The sequence below is a fragment of the Phoca vitulina genome, unplaced genomic scaffold (assembly GCF_004348235.1).
Source record: "Phoca vitulina isolate PV1807 unplaced genomic scaffold, GSC_HSeal_1.0 scaffold30, whole genome shotgun sequence".
Taxonomy (NCBI): Eukaryota; Metazoa; Chordata; class Mammalia; order Carnivora; family Phocidae; genus Phoca; species Phoca vitulina.
This window is the reverse complement of record NW_022589733.1, coordinates 23,620,000-23,645,210: the sequence shown is the minus strand read 5'-3', so window position 1 is coordinate 23,645,210 and position 25,211 is coordinate 23,620,000. Positions and strand designations below refer to the sequence as shown.

At 42.5% G+C, this 25,211-nt stretch overlaps 1 protein-coding gene across 6 annotated transcripts; it reads left to right on the top strand.

Moving 5' to 3' along the window:
* Positions 1–40: 40 nt before the first annotated feature.
* On the top strand, positions 41–24,645 carry LOC116644586 (ATP-dependent RNA helicase DDX19B). 6 transcript variants are annotated; one of them, XM_032424280.1, is made up of 12 exons: positions 41–80; positions 10,450–10,498; positions 11,337–11,390; positions 12,145–12,280; positions 12,693–12,785; positions 15,156–15,258; positions 16,167–16,281; positions 19,220–19,397; positions 19,747–19,984; positions 20,744–20,906; positions 21,379–21,570; positions 21,988–24,417. In XM_032424280.1, exons 5-12 carry the CDS (start codon positions 12,724–12,726, stop codon positions 22,047–22,049), a joined length of 1,113 nt encoding a protein of 370 aa, XP_032280171.1. In that variant the 5' UTR covers positions 41–80; positions 10,450–10,498; positions 11,337–11,390; positions 12,145–12,280; positions 12,693–12,723; the 3' UTR covers positions 22,050–24,417. The 6 variants fall into 6 exon arrangements, with proteins under 6 accessions (XP_032280171.1, XP_032280172.1, XP_032280166.1 ...); XM_032424281.1 differs by lacking the exon at positions 41–80 and adding an exon at positions 1,643–1,729 and having other exon boundaries at positions 21,988–24,645; XM_032424275.1 differs by lacking the exon at positions 41–80 and adding an exon at positions 3,814–4,231 and having other exon boundaries at positions 21,988–24,639.
* Positions 24,646–25,211: the final 566 nt, after the last annotated feature.

Below are 25,211 nucleotides of genomic sequence, written 5' to 3'. Positions count from 1 at the left end.
GTTGTTTTCCGGGAAGGCGGCTCTAAGTCGGCTGATGCAATGGACGGGAAAAGAAGGGCCGGGATACGTTACGTGACCGGGTAGGATGTGGGCTTCTGGAGGTCGGCATTTTGGTTTGCAAAGTACTAATAGTTGACCTGGTTAATAAAGGTAACCGGCGACGTGTGTTTGGTAGAGGTCACACTCTTGTTATACAGTTCTGTTCATTTTAGTTGCAAAATGGTGTGCAGACTTAAGGGATTCTGATTTCTTGTGCCCATGGTTACGCTTGTCTTTGTCAGATTTTGGATTTGGTGTGGAAGAAATGACTTACTCGACGAGGGACAATTGAGTTGGCATCTGGTCCTCGATTTGCCTTTGAAAAATAATAAGTATTTATATGCGAGGCATTGCATTTCTCATAGATTATTTCATTTAATTTTTAAACTGCATATGAGACAGGTCAATGGCATCTCTTCTTACAGATGAGGTAACTGCCTCACCCAAGTTCACACGGAAAAGTTGCAGAGCTATGATCCAAACCCACTCCTGTTTAACTACAAAGCCCATAGTTGTTTGGGGTTTTTTTAGATTTTTTTAATTTATTTATTTGAGAGAGAATGAGAGAGAGAGAGAGAGAGAGAGCGAGCATGAGAGGGGGGAGGGTCAGAGGGAGAAGCAGACTCCCTGCTGAGCAGGGAGCCCCATGCGGGATTCCATCCCGGGACTCCATCCCGGGACTCCAGGATCATGATCTGAGCCGATGGCAGTCGCTTAACCAACTGAGCCACCCAGGCGCCCCATGTTTTTTTTTTTTTTTAAATAAGTTCTGCACCCAATGTAGGGCTTGAACTCAGCTACCCTGAGATTAAGAGTCCCATGCTCTATACATGGCTCACTCTGAAGTAAAACATTCGCTGAACCTCTTGGGAGATGAGGAAGCTAATAGAGCTCAAGATAGTGCAACTTAAATACTTAGTTTTGGAAATATGTAGTCCTAGATTCTAATTCTCCCGTGACACCTAAAATATTTTTATCATCTATAAAATGGACTTAGATCGTTCATTTATTTGCTATCAGGTCAAATGGGAGTGACTGAATACTCTTCAGACCATAAGTTGTTAAGAAATCACCTGATATCTTAAAATGCAGATCCTGATTTAGTAGGTCTAGGAGTGAGGCCTGAGATTCTGCATTCTAATGGGCTCCCATAGGTACTGATATCTGTGCTGCAGCTGCTGCTGGAGGAGGAGGATCACACTTGGAGTAGCAAGGGCATAAACTAGGAATGAGCTTCTTCACCTATTTGTTCAGAGATAAAGACTTAAAAGTTTGACCTACTTAGGGGATGTGTATTCCTCATCTAGTCATTCACCAAATGGGTGTCAATTATGCATTAGTCCCTGAAGGTCAACATTAAGGAATGCAGACACTGCCCTACCCTCATAAAGTTTCCAGTCTAGCAAAGGATATTCAGCAAAAAATGACAAAGTTCAATGCACAAAGGACACCTTGCTGGAGCCTAGACTCAGCCTTTCGCCCCCAGGTACCTGGGTAGGCTTGCCCGAGGCTGTGCCGTCCCCTCCGCTGATTGGCTCGCCGGACCAGCTTCCAGGCCTCAGCCAATGAGGTTGGGGCAGTGGGCAGTTGGCGGAGGTAACCGCCATGCTGAGGGGCAATGGCTGGGGCTGCTGGCCGCATCCGAGGCCGCGCCCTGGGGCGCTTTCCACTTGCCTTGCCTGTGGGCGATGTGAGTATCTCTGAGGTTAGAAACAAGACCTCTTTTTCCACATTTAGGCGTCTTCCTCACCCCTACCCCTGGAAGGGAGAGCCAGGAATAGTAATAATAGCTAATATTTATCAAGCCTTCGCCATAGGCCAGTCGCTATATCACATAACCTTTTGACTGTTGAATCATTGAATGATGCAGTGGGTACTTAACCATGACTTCAGAGAATACGGAGGCTGCCAAGGTCATGTGGGAGTAAATGCAGGAGGCTGCATTCTAATCCAGCTGCTCTTATAACCTTGATTCCTCTCTCCACGCTCCGCTTTGGAAGTCGGATTTCTTCTTAGCAGGTGTCTCGCGTCGTGCTGGTATCTGTGGAGACAGGAGACCCTAGCATCCTGATGCTTATTAAGTTTTGGGTTGTTTTCTTTTTTATTTTTTTTAAGATTTTATTTATTTATTTATTTATTTATTTATTTATTTATTTATTTATTTTAAAAGATTTTATTTATTTATTTGACAGAGAGAGAGATAGCGAAAGCAGGAACACAAGCAGGGGGAGTGGGAGAGGGAGAAGCTGGCTTCCTGCTGAGCAGGGAGCCCGATGCAGGGCTCGATCCCAGGACCCTGGGATCATGACCTGAGCCAAAGGCAGACGCTTAGCAACTGAGCCACCCAGGCACCCCTGTTTTCTTTTGTAAATAGAGAAAGCAACACATGGTAAAAAGCATTTATGGGAAGGATAAGCACCATAATTCAGGAGAGCTGCTGTCTCTTGGGGGCTTCAATCAAATCTTAATTGTTTTCTTTCTTAAGCCCTAACGTGGGAACCTAGATGTTTATTATATTATCCCCTTTCTTGTTTGTCTGAAATACAATTTTAAAAGGAAAATATGCCCGTGGAAAATAAATTTCAGAGGATGAAGTGTACACAACGAAAAGAAAGTCTTCTCCCTCCCCAGATTTCTAGAGCTCCTCACTAAAAGCAGTTACTGTTAGCAGATTTGTGTGTATCTCATACATTTTCTATAGTATCTACAAGCACATGAGGGTTTTCTTTTTCACAAGTGGATCCTGTTATATACAGTCCTGCACCTTGGATGATTTCTTTTTTAACCTCATTAAACTTAAAAAAAAAAAATCCATAACCTCCATTAGCCCTGTGATCAATATAATTTTGCTGGCAAAATATTCCTAGGATTGCTTCTGATATGATGAGATGTAGGTCATGGCTTCTCTGGCTGTGTGTTTGCCTTTTTCTTTTTGAACATCCTCCCCTGTAGGTTCCAAAAAATCTTCACCAAATGAACCCCCTCAAGGGTACAGGAGAAAAAGAATCATGGCAAATAGAGTATTGCCTGGAACTGTTTTACCCTTTCCTGAACATTCTTACTCATACTCTACAGGTAAAACTCCCACATAGAGCCCACTACTGCTTGAAATTAATTTACTGAAGTAGAATAATGGCAAAGAGAGATAAGTGGGGATTCATTTTCTCAGCTTGCAGGAAAATGCCCAGCTTCTTTATAGTGAAGTAACAAGGGGAGAGAACCTTGTTTGTTTCCAGTTAAGGGAAAGGGAGTGTCACACTTAATCCTTATTTTACCTCTTTTAAAGCCCAAGATTTTTTTTTCCTTTTAAAAAATTCTCCCAATCATTCAACTTTTACATGGGAGCGCTGGGATTCCAACCCAGGCACAGCTAACTCCAAAAGTCACGCCAGATGGGGAAGAGTTCCCTGGAATGAACTCATTTGCTCATTAAGCCGCTTTGCATGGCCCTTTGCCTCTATCTCCTACCAATCTCTTCATCCCTGGCTCTTGTCAATCCCAAGAATGTCCTTCAGACACAAACCTCCTTGCTTTTTCTTGTGTCCGATCCTCTAGCTGGAACACATTTCCCTAGCACCTTCCTTGAGTATTTTTGAAGGTGGCATTCCTGTAAGTCGTGTTGCCACATAGTTTGCGGGATAAATTTTTAACCAAATGGTGTTTGACATGGCTGACTGCCAACCCCTGGACACTGAAAATGACCAACCTTAAGATATTGTTTCAATACGCATTTTGGTGACTACCGTATCTGTAATGGTTCTGTGTTTTGATATATTCAATCTATATGAGCTTCTATGCCGGCGTGCTGGGTGGGAAGGTGGTTTTGCTCGTGGGTTGGAGAGCCAGTTGGCAGTCAGAGTTTCTGGACGTTAGAGAAGAAAGCCTGAGCTAAGCAGGGGTCAGGGTTGTGGGTCTGAAAGCGATGGAAACTACAGCTCGAAGTGGGCGAGGGGCGACTGGGCGGACGCAGATCTGACGTCACTACGGCGCGCCGCTTCCGGTCCCCAGCGCCTGAGCGAATGACTTCTTCCTCGGTGGGGCTGGAGCTGGGTTGCTGCGACCCCAGGGAGCCCACGATCGCGCCGCCCCAGCCAGGGAGTCTGCCAGCACCGGCGTCTCACCGGCGCCTGGGACCATGGCCACCGACTCGTGGGCTCTGGCGGTGGACGAGCAGGAGGCGGCGGCCGAGTCGGTGAGTTGGCTTCAGCCGTAAAAGGGTCAGGGGGTCAGTTTTGGCCGGGGATCACTCCTGGATAGGACACTCGCTATTTTGGTCAGGACGGGTATGGGGTGCGTGTGAGGATGGAGCCTGGACCCTGAACTGGCTTTGTTTATCCATCCGCCTCCTGGGTTACATAAGAGCAGGTGAGTGCTCCCATGGATGAAGAGCCCAGCCGCCTGTCTTCCGGGAATCGAGACTGATTGTAGATTGTTGCACTCTCCCCACTTGGATTATAATCACCTTTGTGTCATTCTCCACCTCTGGATTCTGAGCTTCCTGGGCTGTGGGACCGTGGCTTACTCATCTTTGTGTACTTCCTTGCTCGCTTAATGATGATGAATGATCGACTCTGTAGGCCTGGTAGTCAGTAAGTAAATCCTCTTCTGATCACCTTAACTTTATTCTGGGCCTCACACACATTAACCAAGATATGACTTAAACGTGACTATGTAGAATTAATTCCTCCACCTAAACACTCTTAAGTTCTGATAGTGCTTTGAACCTACTTCTGTTAGTACTTATTTCTGCGAATTTCTTGAGAACAAGGATTTTGTCTTATTTTTTATATAACTGATAATATATGCACATAATTCAAAGAATCAAATAGTTTTTAAAAATATTTTATTTATTTGACACAAACAGACAGCGAGAGAGGGAATACAAGCAGGGTGAGTGGGAGAGGGAGAAGCAGGCTCCCTACTGAGCGGGGAGCCCGATGCGGGACTCGATCCCAGGACCCTGGGATCATGACCTGAGCTGAAGGCAGATGTTTAACGACTGAGCCACCCAGGCGCCCGGAGTCAAATAGTTTTAAAAACTGGTTCCACCACCACCAATTTTTTCCTCCTCAGAGACAACTAATAGTTCTTTTGAAGCTAATTTACATCATTGACCTCCTTGTTCTCTAAATAGCATGTTTGTTTTGCTAGTTTTTGAATTTTCAATTTTAGGTATTTACTGATTTTGATTTTTTTTTTTCTGATTTTGATTCTTTCCTCCATCCTTTTTCCACCACAGATGCACACCTTCCCACTCCCTACCTTTTCATTATATTATAATTTTAGTTAGATCAGTATTTCATGTTTACATTATTAGTAGTTTATGAATACTTTTACTTTCCTATAAAACTTTGTTTTTCCTTGGAATTTATAATTGCCTTGCATTTTTGCTTCATGTTTTTGGTACTTATCCCAACTCAACCCCAAGCTCTTTGCTAATTGTTTAGTTTATCTCAGGATGTTCAGACACATTAAGTATTAATTTGGAGCGCCTGGGTGGCTCAGTCAGTTAAACGTCTGACTCTTGATTTCAGCTTAGGTCATGATCTTGGGGTGGTGAGATCGATCCCCACATGGGGATCCACGCTCAGCGTGCAGTCTGCTTAAGATTCTCTTTCTCCCCCCCCCCCCCCCCCCCCCCCCCCCCGCCCCGGCTTGCTTTCTCTCTAAAATAAATAATAAAATCTTTAGTTAAAAAAAAAAGTATTCTGTTAATTCTATTTCCCCTAGGTCTTTTAGCCTGCTTCATATTGGACTAGTTCTCCCTATGCTTAGAGCAGAATTCATTTTGGTGACTGGAGGGGAACAGGCAGATTTCCCTTCACCTTCATTCTGGGGATTTACTCTTCTCTTGTGTTGGATCCCCTCCTTTCTATATCCCCTCTCTCCATCTTTATTGATTTGGTGAAACCACCCATCAGTTTTCTAGAGGTGTATCAGAAGTTTTTTTTGTTTGTTTTTTATGATACTGTTGCATTTCTGGAAATACCTTATTTTGCCCTTCATTTGGATAGCTGGGTATAGAGCTGTAGGTTGGAAATTAATTTCCTACCAAATTTTAAAGGCATTGTTTCATTGTCTTTTAGACTTCTTTATTGGTTATTGAGATGTCTGAGACCATTCTGATTCCTGATGTGACCTGTTTTTCTCTTTGTAATCCTGAAGAATCTTCTATTTGTTTCCAGTATACAGAAAATTTATGATAATGAATCTTGGTATGGGTCTTTTTTCATCCATTTTGCTGGCCCTGGGTGGGTTGTATCATCCTTTATTTATTTATTTATTTTTAAGTAATCTCTATACCCGATGTGGGGCTCGAACACACAACCCCAAGGTCAAGAGTTCATGCTTTTCTGACTGAACCAGCCAGGCGCCCCTGGGTGGGTCCTTTCAATCTGGAAAATTCTTGTCCTTAAGTTATGAGAAATTTTCTTGAAATATTTTGTTGTTCATTTCTCCCCCTTTGTTTTTTCTTTGCCCTCTTTCAAGAATTCTTACTAGTTGACTGTTGGATCTCTTGGACTGGCCCAATTTTTAAGTCAAGTTTATTGAGGTATAAGTTACATACAGTAAAACTCACCCTTGTTCAGTGAATTTTGACAAAGGCATTCAGTTGTGTAACCACCACCACAATCAAGATACGGAACATTTCCACCACCTCCAAAAGTTCCCTCAAACTTTCGCAGTCACTCCCTTCTCCCCACCCTTCTCCGGCAACTGCTGATTTGTTTTCTGTCTCTTTAGATTTGCCTATTCTGGATATTTTACATAAGTTGAATCATAATATGTGGTCTGTTGTGTCTGGCTGCTTTCACTTAGCATAGTATTTTCAAAGTTTGTCCATGTTGCAGTAGGTGTCATTACTTTTTATTGCCAAATAATAGTCCACTGTCTAGATATATCATATTTATCCATTCATCAGTGTCCATTGATGAGCATTTGGATTGTTTCTACTTTTTGGTTATTATGAATAATGTTACTATGACTATTCATGTACAAGTTTTTGTGTGGACATTTCAAATCTCTTGGGTATACACCTAGAAGTGGCATTTCTGGATTATATAATAACTCTATGTTTAACTTTTGAGGAACTGTCAGACTTTTCCAGAGTGGCTGCACCGTTGTATCATCCTTAAAATGATTATCTTCTATGAGATTAGTATTAACTATGACAGGCACCATTCTGTAGAGGTTAAAACCTTAGCCTTTATAGCCAGACAGTCTAGAATTTGTATTCTAGGTCCATCATTTACTAGTTATATGACTTTGGGCAAATTGCTTAATCTTTCTGTGCCTCGGTTTCCAAATGGAGATAATCATAATACCTACCTCATTGAGTTATGGACATGCCTGTTATAAGTGCTACGTAAATAATAGCAATTGTTGTTTTTTTGTTTTTAAAGATTTTATTCATTTGAGACAGAGATAGAGAGAGCATGAGCAGGGGAGTGGCAGAGGGAGAGGGAGAAGCAGGCTCCCCACCGAGCCAGGAGCCAGATGTGGGGCTTGATCCCAGAACCTGGGATCATGACCTGAGCTGAAGGCAGACGCTTAACCATCTGAGCCGCCCAGGCGCCCGCAATTGTTGTTATTATGCATAAATCACAGTTCCTTTGCAGGAATCTTTTTTTTTTTAATGTTTTAAAAAATATTTTATTTGAGGGGGGGGGAGAGGGAGAAGCAGGGAGCCCAACGTGGGGCTTGATCCCAGGACCCTGGGATCATGACCTGAGCTGAAGGCAGACGCTTAACCGAGCCACCCAGGTGTCCCTGCAGGAATCTTTTAAATTACTTGTCCATATCCTATGGATTAGAAAGTTGAACCTGGGTAAGATTTGTGAATCTACTTAACCATGCACAAGTAAATTAGATCACAATATTCCAAAACTGAGCAAATGAGTAAAGATGCCTCTGTTACCCTCTGCCTTACGAACTCTCACTGAGGACACTGCGTGACATAGGTGACAGTGATGTGTGTAGTGCAAGGTTACTGTATTTTAAATATTCATTAAGCTTCATTCCTTATTTATTTTAGATAAGAAAATACTAGATTCTATTTATATTTATTTCCTCCTCCCCCCGTGGCTCCTCTCTTTGTTCCCCTCTGTTCCTTTGGGAGATTTCTTTTTAGAGGAGGGCAAACAGATAAGAAAACTGATGAGTATGACCGTACTCTATGTCCTCTACTTCACCATTTTGCCAAAGATAATCCCTATTCTGTATAGTTCACTTACCTTTAAATCTTTTGTCTCAAGAATCCTTTCTTAAGTAGCTTTTGAATAAAATGCAGTGTGTAACTGTAGAGTTTGCAATCATTTTAACATATCTTAAAAACTAAAATATTAAAGGTATTGAAAATATGGCTATTAAAAAGTGGATTTTTTTGCTTTGTTGCCTTTTGGTTAATTTCAGAATGGTTTCTGATGAAGTTACAAGAGAAATTGGTTTCTCCTCTTTGGTCCAAGTAAATAGAGCAAAGGAAGGTATCTAAACTGTACTTTCAATATAAGTTTCAGTGTTCAGTTCACGGACATTGCACTGGGTAATACAGACTTCACTGTCTCTGCTTTACAGGCTTGGAGGTCCTCAGAGCCAAGTGAGGGGCGAGTTTGTTTTTAGATTCCTGTTTTTAGATTCCGCTGGAACCTCTCCAGAATCCTGATACGTTGTAATCAAAACATCTATTGGTTTCACTTACATTGTTACTACCACCTTTACTACATATTGCATTTTAGTTACTTTAACTGTTACTTTACTCTGTTAACTTCAGTTTGAACAGTATATCAACAAAAGAATGGCTTGTCCTTTTTATCATTATTAAAATGTTTTACAGTAATAGATGTTTGTAACTCATTTATACTTCATTAACTCATTTATACCTCAGCCCTAGCATTTGTTTTAGCTAGCAATTATCACCCTAGGAGTGAGTACTATTAACCTAACTGTTGTAAGTATCGCCAGTAAGTCAGGCAGTCTGTCTGTGTGTTTGTCTCTCTCTCTCTCCCCCCCCGCTGCGCAATCTCTCTCTCTCTCCCTCTTAATAGACCTGGATACTACACATTTTTAAACAGGGTTTGTTGGTAGGATGTGGAGAAGTGTTTTAGAGAAGACTAAAATATATTGAACACCTGCTGTGTATCATGCACTGCGCTGGTCACTTCATATTCATTGTCTGTTAGTGTGTTTGCTATCATGTGGAATTAATGAAGGATTTTTACTGCTTTATGATGATTTCCTTTTTTGCCATTTCCTTTCTTGCCAGTCTGTCCAGTGTGTTCCCCCCTACTCTCCTTCCCCTAACACCAAAGCAGAGACACCAGAAACTCCCTTTTCAGTTTCCAACAATAGAAGTGTGGTTCCTCCATCCCAACTAACCATCCATTAAAAGAGACGTTTGTTTCATACCTCTCTTGCCTTTCCCCTTTCCTGGACTTAGAGGAAAGGCAGAATGAACCTCAAAACATAAAGAACCACTGTAGGTGGTGCTTTAAGAAATAGCCATTTTCATTCTTACCCTTCACTAGATGATGTCCTAAGCCCCACTTAATATTTTATGATTAGAGCACCTGCTTTGTGCTAGATCCAAAGATCAATTAAACAAAAATACTCCTGTCTTTAAGGTATTTTCTACACCCCCCCAGCTTTTATGAGGTGAAACTGACAAATAAAAGGGTATTTTCATTCTAATAGAGGAGATAAGTCCTGCCAGGATATGCCTAATTTACGGTGTTTGATCAAAGTCCTAATAATTCTTTCTCTGAAATGTCTCTCTGCTCTGACCCTTCCTTTGTATTCCTACTTCAGATTGTTAGGTATTTTGATTACACAGTGTGCCACAATGCCCCAGACTGTTCAGTTTCAAATATTAGATTTCCACCACAAGGCAAAAAACAAGGCAACCTGAATATGAGGGTGCATATCAGCATATTGCAGTCCTGAAGCTCAAACCTATCGTGCAACGTAACTGATTCCTGTTCACAGATGCTTTTTGTTGCAGCCCTCCCACCTTGATGTTCTTGTCTGAAGTGTGACTGCCTTTTCCAATATCTTTTAAAATTTCCCGTTGTTTGGAATATGAGAGAATGACAAATGGTATTCTACTGAGAGAGTCTTTGTAATCAGGGCATTAAGCAAACTCATAAATTATAATTTTCTCTAGGAACTGTAATTAGGGAGTGTGGATTTTGAGTCATTTAGGTAACCAGTTCTTTTTTTACTGCTATGTTTATGGGAAATTTTGTTTATTCTCACTCATTTAGTCGACAAAAGGAGCCCGGCAGAACAACTTAATGAATAGATCCTGAGAGTAGCTCATTTCTCTCCAGCTTCACTGGGGAGGCTCTGTTGATTCAAAATCTTTTAAGTGATTTTCCTGACACTTTCCCCCCTCCCCCCATATTCTCCATTTAGTTGAGCAACTTGCATCTTAAGGAAGAGAAAATCAAACCAGATGCCAATGGTGAGTAAAAGCTAGTTTGAAAACAAATGTGATTTCCTTTAGTATTTCTGCTTTGACATAATAACTATCTGGAAAAAAAAATTATATATGTACCAAGCAGGGGGCTGGCAGAAACTGGCAATCATTTGATTTGGGAACTAAACTGGATTGTTTTGCTTTGTATTGTGCTTAAAATAAGCATGAGGATGCCTAATTGACTTATATATTGACCATGAGAACATACAACAAAGTATGAGCAACCTGAGAGTTAACCTATTGCCATTCTGAAATGTCTACCCAAAATCCAAGATTTCCATTAAATTTTTGTTGATGTACATAATATTATGGGGGGTGGATAGTAACATTTACCTCATTCCAAATTCATTTACAATCTTTTTCTGTAATTTTTTCATACCTACAATGTTGTTTGAATATACATTTCTATTAAACAACAGTTTATATACATAGAATCTTAATGGCATTACAGTGTTCATATACTGATGAAATATGGTTTGCATAGATACTCCTCTGTTGAGCATCAAGGTGGTTTGTGATCATTGCCTGCTGTGATCATCTTCTGTAACATTCAGAAATACCGATGCTATGAGGGAAAGTCCCATTAGTGTTTGATGTACCATGAGAGGACTCGGAATAGGGAAGAACTGAAATATAAGCAACACTGTTTCATACCTTTGTTTATTTAAGAACAATAAAATGCTTTTATCTGTGGCTTGGTTTCCTCATTTATTTTTCTGCTCCCCAGGCCTTTACATTTCTAGTGTCTCATAGAATTTGAATTGTCTCAGCTGTTGGGTATGGGATGTAATATTGAATGACGGCCACTTTGTGTCTGATAAAGGTGCTGTTGTCAAGACCAGTGCTCATGCAGAGAAGGCAGATGAAGAAGAGAAAGGTAACACAGCCTAGAGCTATACCCACGAGGTTCTACAGTCTTAAGAGAATAGATTGTTACAAGGCTTCATTTTTATACCCAACTTGGCTTGACTTTAATGGGAGTCATAGTGCTAATAAACACTCAACATAGCTGTTGCTGAAGGAATTCTTAATGTTTACATTTTAGAGAAATTTTACTTTGAGCAACTGATGGACTTCAACAGCCGCAGGAAATATGCCCTGAATGATGATCTTTTACAGGGCATTATAAAAGAAATTTTAAGTTGCATCCCCATTGTCTACTAAAGTTAATGCTATTTGGACACATTAAAGGTGGATAACAACATACAGCTTATATGATATCAAGATACAAACTTTTTAATTTCTGGGGTTTTTTTCATTGGGCCAAGCTAATAATTTTCAATTTTCTATTGAGCACAAACTGGGGAGTAAGTACTTGGGTTGACATAGGAAGAGTAGATAACCTCCAGAAAGGAGGGTTTGGAATAGAGTCCTGGAGAGGAGTATGAGGCCCAACTGCATGGTATCAGTATCAAAATCTTAATCTTTAATAAAGCAATTTTAATTCTATTTATAAGTCAAAATTATGATGTCTTGAATTAGAAGTCCTAGCATGAATACATGTTAGTGCTTAAAATGCCAATGACAAGTGAATTCAGATGAGCTCATGGTGGATTTCATGGCCTTTTAAAATTCTTTGCTCTCAAAAAAAATTACAAAAATGAAATTCTTTGCTGTCTTTTTCCTGACAGAGGACAGAGCTGCCCAGTCCTTACTCAACAAGCTGATCAGAAGCAACCTTGTGGATAACACAAACCAGGTGGAAGTCCTGCAGCGGGACCCAAACTCCCCGCTCTACTCAGTGAAGTCCTTTGAGGAGCTTCGGTTGTGAGTGTTTACTTTCTGACTCTCCCCTTTGTGTTAGAGACCCTAGGCCTATTATGTTTGTGTGTATGTGTATATATATTTTATCACAGAACATTTTTAGCTAATACAAGTTTATTTTTTTAATTTTTTTTTTTTAATGCAAAAAGGTGATTTTATTAAAGCAGGAGCACAGGACCCATGGGCAGAAAGAGCTGCTGCTAGCTAATACAAGTTTAATCAAAGAATTTAGCTGCTTTGGGCTGTTAAGTAAAATTTCCAGGTAATGTGAATTGTGCCAAGTGCACAATTCAAGTATTATTAGTTGTAAGTAAACTGTGTGTAACAACAGTAAGAAAGAGAGGAAAAAGTCCCTCAGACATTTGGCTTCGTTCCTCAACCAAAGAGACAGTGACTTTCATCTCTGTTTTCCCAGGAAACCACAGCTTCTCCAGGGAGTCTACGCCATGGGCTTCAACCGTCCATCCAAGATACAAGAGAACGCACTGCCTTTGATGCTTGCCGAGCCGTGTGTATCCTGATACAACTCTAGCCCATTTTTAGTTTTCCATTTTTTAAAATTTCTTTATTTTAAAAAAACTATACTGGTAATACATGCTTATTTTAGCAAAGTTAGAAAATAAAAAACAAGAAAAATTGTTTGTAATCTTCCCCCACCCACTATACTAATATTTAGAGACTTCTAGACTTTTTTACATAAACTCACATATTTATACCTTTTTTAAAAAATGGAACCATATGAAATCTTAAATGCTTTTTAAAAACTTAGATGGTTATCTTTCTATGTTGGTAAATAAACATTCATCATTCATAAACACCATGCTTTCATTAGATGGATATATAAAATGTATTATGTCAAATATAGTAAGCAAAAACCAAGTAGGATTCTGGAAAACCAGAATAGGGTAATTACTAAGGTGCTTTTGTAGGGCAGTGCTTTTCATACTTTCATAGGCACATGAATCTCCTAGGAATTTATTAAAATGCAGATTCTCATTTCAGTCCATCTGAGGTTCACTATTTCTAAGAAGCTTCTAAAGTGATGTTGATGTTGCTAGTTTCAGACCACATTTTGAGCAAGAACATTCAAGAGCATGCGGAACTTGTTATAAAAACTGATCCCTACATTATATATGATTATGTAAAGTTGTACTGCATATAATCCTAAATTCTGAAACTCCTCTCATATAGTCTAAAAATAGACATTTTAGGTCTGTATTTTCTTTTTCTTTGTTCTGTGTCTTAATAGTGACTTTTTTCATGATGAATAATGTCTCTTTTTAGCTTGACACTTTGAGCATCTATGAAAAGCATTAAGATCTATAAATACGAATGACCAATGTGAAACAAATAAATATTCCATTTATGCACCTCTAAGTATGTTCAATTTTTAAATCATCAATGTTAGAAGAGACCTGAGAGAATTATCTAGTACCTTTCTTCATTAACAAATATGTATTGAATGCAGGTATGTAACATACTATCCTAGGCATTTGGTTACATTAGTAAACAAAGCAGACCAAAATTCCTGCCTATAAGGAGCTTAGTCTGGAGTATAGATTATTTTTATTAAATTTATTAAATGTATTTTTATTAAAAATAAATATATATAGTATATAGTGTGTTAGAAAATTGTAAATGTAACTAATGCCACTGAATTGTACACTTAAAAGCTGTTTTTAAAGAAGGTGATAAATACTGGGGCGCCTGGGTGGCTCAGTGAGTTAAGCATCTGCCTTTGGCTCGGGTCATGATCCCAGGGTCCTGGGATCAAGCCCCGCATCAGGTTCCCTGCTCAGTGGGGAGCCTGTTTCTCCCTCTCTCTCTGCCTCCCTGCCACTCCCCCTGCTTGTGCTCTCTCTCTGTGGGTCAAATGAGTAAATCTTAAAAAAAAAAAAAGTGATAAATACTAATGAGAAAAAGAGCATAATAAGGGAGATCAGGAATACCAAGGGAACTGACTGTAATTTTCCCCCAACATTATATTATGAAAATTGTCAAAAAACAAAATTGAGAGAATTTTTTTTTTGAGAGTAGGGAGAGAGCACTAAAGTGGGGTGGGGAGGGGCAGAGGGAGAGGAAGACAATCTTAGCAGGCTCCATGCCCAGCACAGAGCCCCACACAGGGCTAGATCTCATGACCTGAGCCAAAATCAAGAGTTGGATGCTTAACTGAGCCATCCAGGTGCCCTAAAATTGAAAGGATTTTATAGTGAACACCCATATGTCCATCACCTAGACGCTGTCACTAACATTTTACTCTACTTTATCACATATCTATCCACCAATACCTCATTTTTTAAGGCATTTCAAAGTAGCTTGCAATTTTAATCAAGTGCTTAGGGTAGGATCTCATCAAGTAGGTGATGTGTGAGCAAAACCTTGAAGGAGAGAGAGTTGACATGTCATTTGGGGACAGCTGTCCCAGCAGAGTACAGAAACCCTGGGATGGGGGAATGGCTGGCATGCTTTTGGGGCAGCACCAAGGCCTTTGTGGTGGGGTGGGTAAGGGAGCAGGTGGTAGGAGCTGAGAACAGAGAACTACTAGGGAGCCAGATCAGGTGGGACCCTGTAATGCAGGATTTTTACTTTTACTCTGAATGAAATGGGGAGTGACTGGAAGGCTTTTGAGCAGAGCAGTGACATGTGCTGACTCACATTTTAAAAGAATCACTGGCTGCCGTGTCGAGAATAAAAGATATGGAGTGCTTTAAATCCCACCAGTCTTCTCTCTGTGGTGCTTTGTGTTTGTGGGGCAAGCATGTATAACTACTGCAGAAATCAAAGCCTCCTTCTGTAAACTAATTTCTTCTTCATTGTTATTAACTAAAAGGATACTTGAGATTTAAGCCCCTAAACAGTTTGTTTTCTTGTGCAGCCCACAGAATTTAATTGCCCAGTCTCAGTCTGGCACTGGTAAAACAGCTGCCTTTGTGTTGGCCATGCTCAGCCAAGTAGAACCTGCAAACAGATACCCCCAGGTAAGGGCTTGGTAAATTTGGATTTTCTGCTAATGTGTAGCTAGAAATTACATTTGATGGACTGAAAGCCAAGATGCATATTACTTTTTACATAAACCAGAACACCTTGTCTAGCACAAACAATATGGTTGATCTTCCAGTAGCAACATGCATCCTATTCCCTTTCCATGGTTTGCCAGTTCTGAGATACTGCTGACAGGCTTGGCACCTTTACTTTCAGAAAAACTCTTCTAGGGCGCCTGGGTGGCTCAGTCGTTAAGCATCTGCCTTCAGCTTGGGTCATGATCCCAGTGTCCTGGGATCGAGCCCTGCGTTGGGCTCCCTGCTCAGCGGAGAGCCTGCTTCTCCCTCTCCCGCTCCCCCTGCTTGTGTTCCCTCTCTCTGTCAAATAAATAAATAAAATCTTAAAAAAAAAAAAAGAAAGAAAGAAAGAAAAAACCTCTTCCATCTACAACTATCATCCTTTGGAAAGTTCTGAGAACTTTCTAAGTGAAAAGGAAGCTAATCTCCACCTGGAATTTCAGATCCTTGCTCTCATGTGGGTTTTTGTATTCCTGTGGCCAATAGCTATTTTCTTTTTTTTTTTTTTTTTTATTAAAGATTTTATTTATTTATTTGAGAGAGAGGATGAGAGGAGAGAGAGAGCACATGAGAGGGGGGAGGGCCAGAGGGAGAAGCAGACTCCCTGCTGAGCAGGGAGCCCGATGCGGGACTCGATCCCTTCAAGTGTATTTACCCAGCCAGAGTTCTAACCCTTAGGAATTCTAACTTATGACTTTGCAGCTTAAAGAATCAAATGGCGTGCACTTTAATTTACATGCTCTTCTTCAGCCTTAGCTGGAGGAGTAAGTCCTGGTGGTGAGTCCCCACTGCCCTTGACATCTCACTCTGCACTCTCTCCCCGCCAGTGTCTGTGCCTCTCCCCAACTTACGAGCTCGCCCTTCAAACGGGAAAAGTGATTGAGCAGATGGGCAAATTTTACCCTGAACTGAAGCTAGCTTATGCTGTCCGAGGCAATAAATGTGAGTATGAATATATGATCCTTTTTTTTTTTTTTTTAAAGATTTTATTTATTTATTCATGAGAGACAGAGAGAGAGAGAGAAGCAGGCTCCCAAGGAGCAGGGAGCCCGATGTGGGACTCGATCCCAGGACCCTGGGATCATGACCTGAGCCGAAGGCAGACGCTTAACCATCTGAGCCACCCAGGCGCCCTGAATATATGATCCTAATTCATTAACCTAACAACTTCTATTTTAAAAATTTCAAAACATATACAGTAGTTGAAATAATAAAAATGAACATTTCACCTAGATTTGAAAATTTAACATTTTGCCAAATTTGCTCTATATGTGTGTGTATGTTTTTGGGGAACCATTTGAAAGTAAATTGCAGACACTGTGGATCTTTACTCCTAAATACTTTAGCATGGGGGCACCTGGCTGGCTCAGTCAGGAGAGCATGTGACTCTTGATTTCAGAGTTGTGAGTTTAAGCCCCACATTGGGTGTAGAGATTACTTGGAAATAAAATCTTGGGGCACCTGGATGGCTACCAGTCAGTTAAGCAGCTGACTCTTGATTTCAGCTCAGGTCTTGATTTCAGGGTCGTGAGTTCAAGCCCCACATGGTGCTCCACAATGGGAGTGGAGCCTACTTAAATTTTCCTTTTTTTTTTTTTTAAGATTCCATTCATTCATTCGTCAGAAAGAGAGCACAAGCAGGGGGAGCGGCAGGCAGAGGGAAAAACAGGCTCCCTGCTGAGCAAGGAGCCCAATGTGGGACTCAGTTCCAGGACCCTGGGATCATGACCTGAGCTGAGGGCAGATGCTTAACCCATTGAGCCACCACGGTGTCCCTTAAAGAAATCTTTAAAAAAATTTTTTTTAAATAAATACTTTAGCATGCATCTCATAATAAGGACGTTCTTCAGCATACCCACAAAACCCTTATCACAACCAAGAAAATTAGCAGATTCTCTAATAACTAGTATCTAGTCCATTTTTATTTTTCCCCAATAGTCCTAAAAGTCCCATAGTCTTTATGACGGTTTTGTTTTTGAACCAAGATCAAATTGGTGTGTATGCACTGCATTTGGTGTTGTGTATCTTACATTTCTTTAAATCTAGAATAGTCCCTCCACCTCCACCTCCCCCCAGTACATCTGACTTTTTGAACAGGCCAGACCAGTTGCTCATAAAATGCTGCACATTCTGGATTTGTTTAATTGCCTAATTTCTTTTTAATGATATTAGAAGAACAAAAATGTTCTAGAATATTCATGACAATTAACTCTGGCATTTAATTTTTTTTTTTTAAGATTTTATTTATTTGAGAGAGAGAATGAGAGAGAGAGCACATGAGAGGGGGGAGCGTCAGAGGGAGAAGCAGACTCCCCGCTGAGCAGGGAGCCCGATGTGGGACTCGATCCCAGGACTCCAGGATCATGACCCGAGCTGAAGGCAGTCGCTCAACCGACTGAGCCACCCAGGCGCCCTGGCATTTAATTTTTTTAATTGAGTTATAATTAACAGTGTTTTATTAGTTTCAGCTATATAATGATACAGCAATTCTGTATTTTTCTCAGTTCTCATCAAAATAAGTGTAATAAATGTAAAGGATCCCCTGTATCTATTTCACCCAACTGCCACCTACCTCCCCTCTGGCAAACAAGTTTATTCTCTGTATTTAAGAGTCTTGTTTTTTGTTTGGAGCTTATTTTTATTATTTTTTCTTTATTCATCTTTCCTACTTTTGTTTTGCAACAAATTAACAATATTTAAGTAATTTAAAAAGTGTTGAAAGGGGCGCCTGGGTGGCTCAGTTGGTTAAGCGACTGCCTTCGGCTCAGGTCATGATCCTGGAGTCCCTGGATCGAGTCCCGCATCGGGCTCCCTGCTCGGCAGGGAGCCTGCTTCTCCCTCTGACCCTCCCCTTCTCATGTGCTCTCTCTCTCTCATTCTCTCTGTCTCAAATAAATAAATAAAATCTTTAAAAAAATAAAAAAAATAAAAAAAAAAATAAAAAGTGTTGAAAGTTTGGCCATGAATCTTTAACACGTGTAACTATGACTCATAGAAATCCACTCAGCGTACAATATCCTAATACCAACTTGAAGTTGCTTCTAAAAAGTAGTAAGATTATAAAACTTAGTGGAAGATGATCATAATACATTTAAAATTTTGCAGTTTGGGTCGAAGTTAGAATGCCAGAGTCTGAGTAACTGTTGTGGGAGGCAGTAATTGGTTTGTTTAACAGAAGTAAGAGGCAGCATTTATTGGCTTTGAATTGACTCAACATTCACATTTGGGCAAAATTTTGGCAGTGATTAGGAGGAGTTTGTGTATGTCAGCTCAAGGTTGTAATTAAAGGACTTAAATTCAATCTATAAATGCCATCTAATTCAAAATGAAGAGGCACATCTCAGTTTCAAACCGCACACGGTCAAGAATGTGCCATGGTCCACCAGGTCTTGTCTGGGGAAGCACTTTACCTAAGAGAAGCAGTTTGTGTTTGAGAAAGCAAAGCCATTCATGATGAATCCTATTTTCTGACCTGGGCAAGGGGTGTGTAAAGGCAACCGGCTTGTTTGATGTAGATGCCAGGATAGTTGAGGGGCAGAGTGCACTGGAGAGAGCTTGTGAGGAAGTGCAACCTTGGGCTGGGGGAATGATGCTGACAGAGAAGAAAGAAAGATAACAGATCCTCCTTGAAAGAGAACTGGATGACTACAGAGAATGGAGAAGAACACTACTGAAGAGGCTTTCATCTTGTCACTGTTTCTATCCTTACGATGTCTTTTCAGCATTATTAAATACTATAATGATATTATAACCTTTCCTTAAGATATTAATGCAAACATCAAAACAGTTGCATTAAAATACATCATAGCTTTAGATTTTCTCAGAGAGGAAAGCTGGCTTTACCATGGAAATACCCACAGAAAACATCTTGTCTCCACAGTGGAAAGAGGTCAGAAGATCAGTGAGCACATTGTCATTGGCACCCCTGGGACTGTTCTGGACTGGTGCGCCAAGCTCAAGTTCATTGACCCCAAGAAGATCAAGGTGTTTGTTCTGGATGAGGCTGACGTGATGATAGCTACTCAGGGCCACCAAGATCAGAGCATCCGCATCCAGAGGTAGGAACTCTTGAGCCAAGAGGAACTTCTCAGCCTCCTGATCTGCAGCATCTTCTCCTTTTACTTCAAACACTTCTTGCTCCCGTCAGGTTCTTTAGTACTTCCAGAAGCATTTGTTTGATGGGCCATTTCCTCATCAGCACTGACCGTGGGTTGAGGAAGGAGACTTAGGGAATCTAACAACAGCCCCATTCCTGCCCCATGGCTGCTCTCACCTCCTCCCTGCTGTTCTCCTCCCCCTTTTGCCACTTTCCTGGGCATGTAGACCATGCAAGCCGGGGCGGCCTTCTTCTGTTCCTTCCAGGGAAAGACTCGGGATCATGCCACATACCTGGGTCTTCCCTTGCAGGATGCTGCCCCAGAACTGCCAGATGCTGCTTTTCTCTGCCACCTTCGAAGACTCCGTATGGAAGTTTGCCCAGAAAGTGGTCCCAGACCCAAACATTATCAAACTGAAGCGCGAGGAGGAGACATTGGACACCATCAAGCAGTATTACGTCCTGTGCAATAACAGAGATGAGAAGTTCCAGGCCTTGTGTAACCTCTACGGGGCCATCACCATTGCTCAGGCCATGATCTTCTGCCATGTGAGTAGCAGTGGAGGCCCTGCCGGGGGAGGCGCTGCACTGGAGGGGGTGCCTGCCCCTCCTCTCAGCCCGCTCCTCGTCAGTGCTGAGGAGGACCAGGTGCCCTGTGTGGCCAGAAAGGAAATGATGAATCGCCTCCACCTGCCTCAGGGAGTATTCTCAGATTGTAATAAGTTATGAAGGAAAGACTGTGAAGAATTGAACCTTCTTTGGTTCTACTTCTTAGAGATAACTTGGAAAATACTCCAGATAACATCCAATGAAATAATTCTTTTTTTTTTTAAAGATTTTATTTATTTATTTGACAGAGACAGAGACAGCGAGAGCAGGAACACAAGCGGGGGAGTGGGAGAGGGAGAAGCAGGCCTCCCGCTGAGCAGGGAGCCCAATGTGGGACTCGATCCCAGGACTCTGGGATCATGACCGGGGCCGAAGGCAGCCACTTAACGACTGAGCCACCCAGGCACCCCAATGAAATAATTATAAACATTAAGAATATAGACTATTTGAGAATGAAGACCTTTGGCTCACACCTCACTCTTCCTAGCTGAACACTAAGATGATTTTATGTAATTCATCAAAAAAAAAAAAAAAAATGACATGGCTAAAATTATTTGTGAAATTGGTAAGCCTTTCCTGCTGACTCAACTCAGCAGGTCTTCATGTACTTTAACAGCAATAAACCACTTTTTTGCAGGTATCTTTTTTTTTTTTTTAAACATTAAAAACATTCATTTAAAACAATTCTGTTCACTCCAGACCCGCAAAACAGCGAGCTGGCTGGCAGCAGAGCTCTCAAAAGAAGGCCACCAGGTGGCCCTGCTGAGTGGCGAAATGATGGTGGAGCAGAGGGCTGCGGTGATCGAGCGCTTCCGAGAGGGCAAAGAGAAGGTGCTGGTGACCACCAACGTGTGTGCCCGCGGTGAGCAGGGAATGCGTCTGTCCGCCAGGCCCCGGGTCGCCAGGGAAGTCGTCCTGTACAGGGCACTCCGCTGGTTTGAGGGAGTCCACGTGGGGTTGGTGCTGGAGAGACTGGATTCCCCCGGCAGATAAGAACTGTCACAGAAGCCAGGGGCCCCGATGCTGGAAGGACACGGACCAGCGTCTCACTGGTTCAGGACAGTGCCTGCTCTCTCTGGGGCCCCCACTGAGGTTCTGGCCGCATCTCCAGGTACTGGTGTCTAGCAGAGGCTCGCTCACTGGCAGTGTAATTTTGTTAGCACCTGCCCAAGTTCTGTTTTTCCCTCTGGGTTCTGCTGCGTGCCCCCGTCCCCGAATCCCAGGGCCGGCCTGCCCCAGACTCGTCCTTCCACCTGAAGCTGGTGCGTGTCAGCCTCGCTTGGTTGGCGGTGGTTTTCGTCTCCCGTCCTGACTCCTCTCCACCTTTCATGCAGGTATTGATGTCGAACAGGTTTCTGTCGTCATCAACTTTGACCTCCCCGTGGACAAGGATGGGAACCCGGACAACGAGACCTACCTGCACCGGATCGGGCGCACGGGCCGCTTTGGCAAGAGGGGCCTGGCAGTGAACATGGTTGACAGCAAGCACAGCATGAACATCCTCAACAGAATCCAGGAGCATTTTAGTGAGTGGCTGGGAGTGGCCCCCGCCAGGGCCCTTCCTCACAGGGGGAGTCCAAAGGAGGGGGGAAGGGTGGGTTCTCCCGTGGCCCCGAGAGAAGCCTGTGTCCCTGTAACAGTCCCCTCCTTTCCTACAGTATGGAAGTCTCAAAGAGCACACCTGGCGAGTTTTCAGGGCCAGGGACTCGAATGACAGTGCCCCCCTGGCCAGGCCGAAGGGCCTAGGGTTGTCCCTCGCTCAGGCACCGGGAGTCTTTGGGGTCAAGGGAAAGATGGCTGTGGCCTGAGGCATGGCCCTGTTCCTAGGCCGGGCAGAACCCTGTGTGTTTCCTCTCTCCCTGCCGTGCTGTCCCTTCCCTAGGTGTGTGTCTCCATGGGAGCCCCGCGTTGATTTCTCTCCGAATTCTCATTTTTCTCCCCAGATAAGAAAATAGAAAGATTGGACACGGATGATTTGGACGAGATTGAGAAGATAGCCAACTGAGACGCTCCACCAGTCGCCAGTGCCCACCCCCGGCACTCCGCCTGCACGGGAGACCGGTGCTTTCACGGCACAGGCCTCGACAGTCCCACAAAGACAAAGGCAGAGGAGAGAGAAACTACCTACCTCATTTTAAATTACGTTTGGACTAGACAAAAATTGTGCAACTGATGGGGGAAGGTAGAAAAAAATTGTTTACACAACTTCTAAGGATTAGGCGTGAATACACAGAAATTTACCTTTTGGAAATTCCGTCCTTTTTTTGGCCAGCTTCTTCCCCATCCTGATGTTGTCGCTAATCACTTGCTCAAGATCCCTGTGGCAGCCCCTGCCTATTTTCTGGCCAGGAGCGTTCAGGACAGCCACCAGACAGAATAGAGGTGAAGAGGGACGGAGAGAGAGGCCCCAAGTAGGATAGGTGTATAAGCCAGCCATCATGCTTGGAGTATGGCATGAGGCCTCTGAGCTGGTGCTTTGGATTTGGGGTGGGACAGCTCATCTGAGTGTTGTCAGCTCCCTCTGTCCTGATGCCCACAGCAAGAAGGGATTTGCTAAGCATGGACCAAAATGCCACGCTGGGACTTTTGGTGTATGCAGGCTTGTGTAGCAGGACCACAACATCCTGGTTCTCATCAGCAGGTGCAATCTTTGTATGGTGCACATCTGATTACTGGTGGTCCCTTGCCTGTGCTTGAGCAAGGCCTGTGGACAAATCATTGTGGAGTTTGTGGTGGCCCCCTAGCTTGCCGCACAACCTGGGCTCACAGGCACTTGCAGCATCTTTTTTATAATCCCTAATGTCACCTTGACCCCTTAGAGCCCCAGGCAAATAAAAGGTGATCTAAGGTTTGGATCTTCAGTGAAAATTGTGCTTCAGGTCACTCATGGCCAGCCTCAAGGCAGCTCCAGAAGTGATCAACAGTAGTCCCAAATACTTGCTTTGTCTCCAGATCCCAGAAGGCAAGATTTGTCAGAGCTGGGGTATGATTTCAGATATCTGGTGTCTTGGTTGTAAAGTGATTCCGAACGACTGTGTTCACAGTTCTTGGAATACAGAGTACAATAAGGGACTAGAAGGACTATGGCCATTCACCTGTGCACTGCAGGAGTAACTGCCAAGGACTTGGCTCCCTCCTTACTGGGCATCTTTGTGCAGAACAGTCAGAGCGAATATTAGTAACGGACGATTCCTCATACCTGGCCAAGGCCGATGGTACCCACGGAATTACAGAGCAAGGATGAGATGAAACTGAAACCCCAGCCACAAGGAGTCCTCTCCAGCTCTTTGACCTTGATACAGAATGGCTACTTTGTCTAGGCCCAGCCCTGGAAGAGGGATTTTCTGTGATGAAAACTATTCCAATCCCAGACTATCCTTATAAGTGTTTCCATGTTTTAGGACCAGATCTGTTTCCTGGGAAGGAAAGGGGCCAATGCCAGCCTCCAGGTGGTTTCCTTAATCTGACATTACAGACACTGCAGAGAGACCAACAGACTGCCAGTCCTGCCACATTTCCCCAGCAGGCATTTGACTGTAGAGTCTTCTCTGCTTCTGGCCAACTCTGACCCACCTTAGGAGTCTTTTAAGAAGAGAAGAAATTTTTGTTTCCCATCTTCTGCAGTGCTGTGGACCAACCCTGAAATAACTAAAACAAAGGCAATAATTAAAAAGGAGTAGTACTGACTCCTCACAAGGCTGCAGGCTGACCTACATTCCTCACTTCTCACAACATTTATAATCTGTCTACTGCGTAGCCCTAAATCTAAGCAGGAAAATGGGAAGGAATAGGCTTCAGACTTTTCAATAGTAGGAGTAAATAGGTATCTGGCAGAAATCTAGATCAACAGTTCTGAATCTGGGGGCTTGGACTCCTCTAAGAATTCACTAGATGGGTTTCATGGAGTCTACGAAGTGTATGCCATATTTTGAGTTTAAATGCATTTTCCTGGGGACAGACTCCCAAAGGAATGTCTTTTAATAAGGAAAGACTCACTGTTATGGATGGCTCTGCAGTGTCACCCCAGTATCACTGCAGTCCATATTTCTTCACAATCCATATTCATCCCCGTCAGCTTGGCTCCCAGGGCTCAGTGGTCCACAGCCTCTGTGACCGTGTTGTCTTGAGACATCAGTGATGTACTGGAATGTACTGAGCCCTTCATAAGCTTCAGTCCCAAGTTTTTTTTACTATTTTTAGTAAGTTCCCATGTATGGAATGATAAACTGTCCTAGAACAGAGAAACTCACTTGGAAAAGGAGATTTTTGGTCCAGTGGAAGATTCTAGATATGTTCATTATCCATAAACAGTGGATTTTATTGGGTTTTTTTGGAGTGTCATTGAATGGCTGTGTGCATAAGAAGTAGTCAACTGGTGATGTATTTGTTATTGATGTTAACTGAATTTAATTATGAAGTGTGCATGTTACCAGGACACCATTAATGAGTATAAAAAACCAGTATGTTTTGGGTTGCCGGTATTAGTGATCATGCCGAAGTGGAGACATTTATGATTCCATAGGTTAGTCATCACCTGATACTACTATTCCATTTCAGAATTGACACTGCTCCAGCATGACCAGTTGTGATGTCTCTATAGGCCAAGGGCCCTACTCAGTTGCCACAGGGCTTTTCACGTTTCTTTCTTCCTGTTGGTAAACCAGAGAATACTGGTTACCTAATTAGAAAGAAGGTAGATGCCAGTAAAAACAAAGTCCTTACATTCTATTTTTCTAGTCCTAGTAAAGAAATACAAATAGGCCTTGAAAGCAGGTCTTCTCCCTTTGTTTCATCTTGTTTATCTAACATGAAGGCAGTTTGTGTCACTGGTATTCAGAAGGTAAGGATTTCTTAGGCTAGAGATTTCATGAAGGAGCGGAGTTTGCTTCTGAGAGAAAAGTGACAAGAGTTGCCACAGGCAGTGGAAAGTAATATTAAAACTAAAATAGCTTCTCCAGGATAAATCCTGGAAGGGCAGTGAGGAGAGCAGCTTCGCCCTGTGGACAGAGAAAAGTCTCATGAGGTACAAAACGAAAACCTGATTGAACAGTGTTTGGATTTATTAGTGAACAGTCACAGATTGTTAAATCACAGAAAGGAAGTGGTGAAATTGGTGGGGGTTTTTGCAGGGGTGGGTAGTCTAGCAGAGGTATGTAGGATATATTGG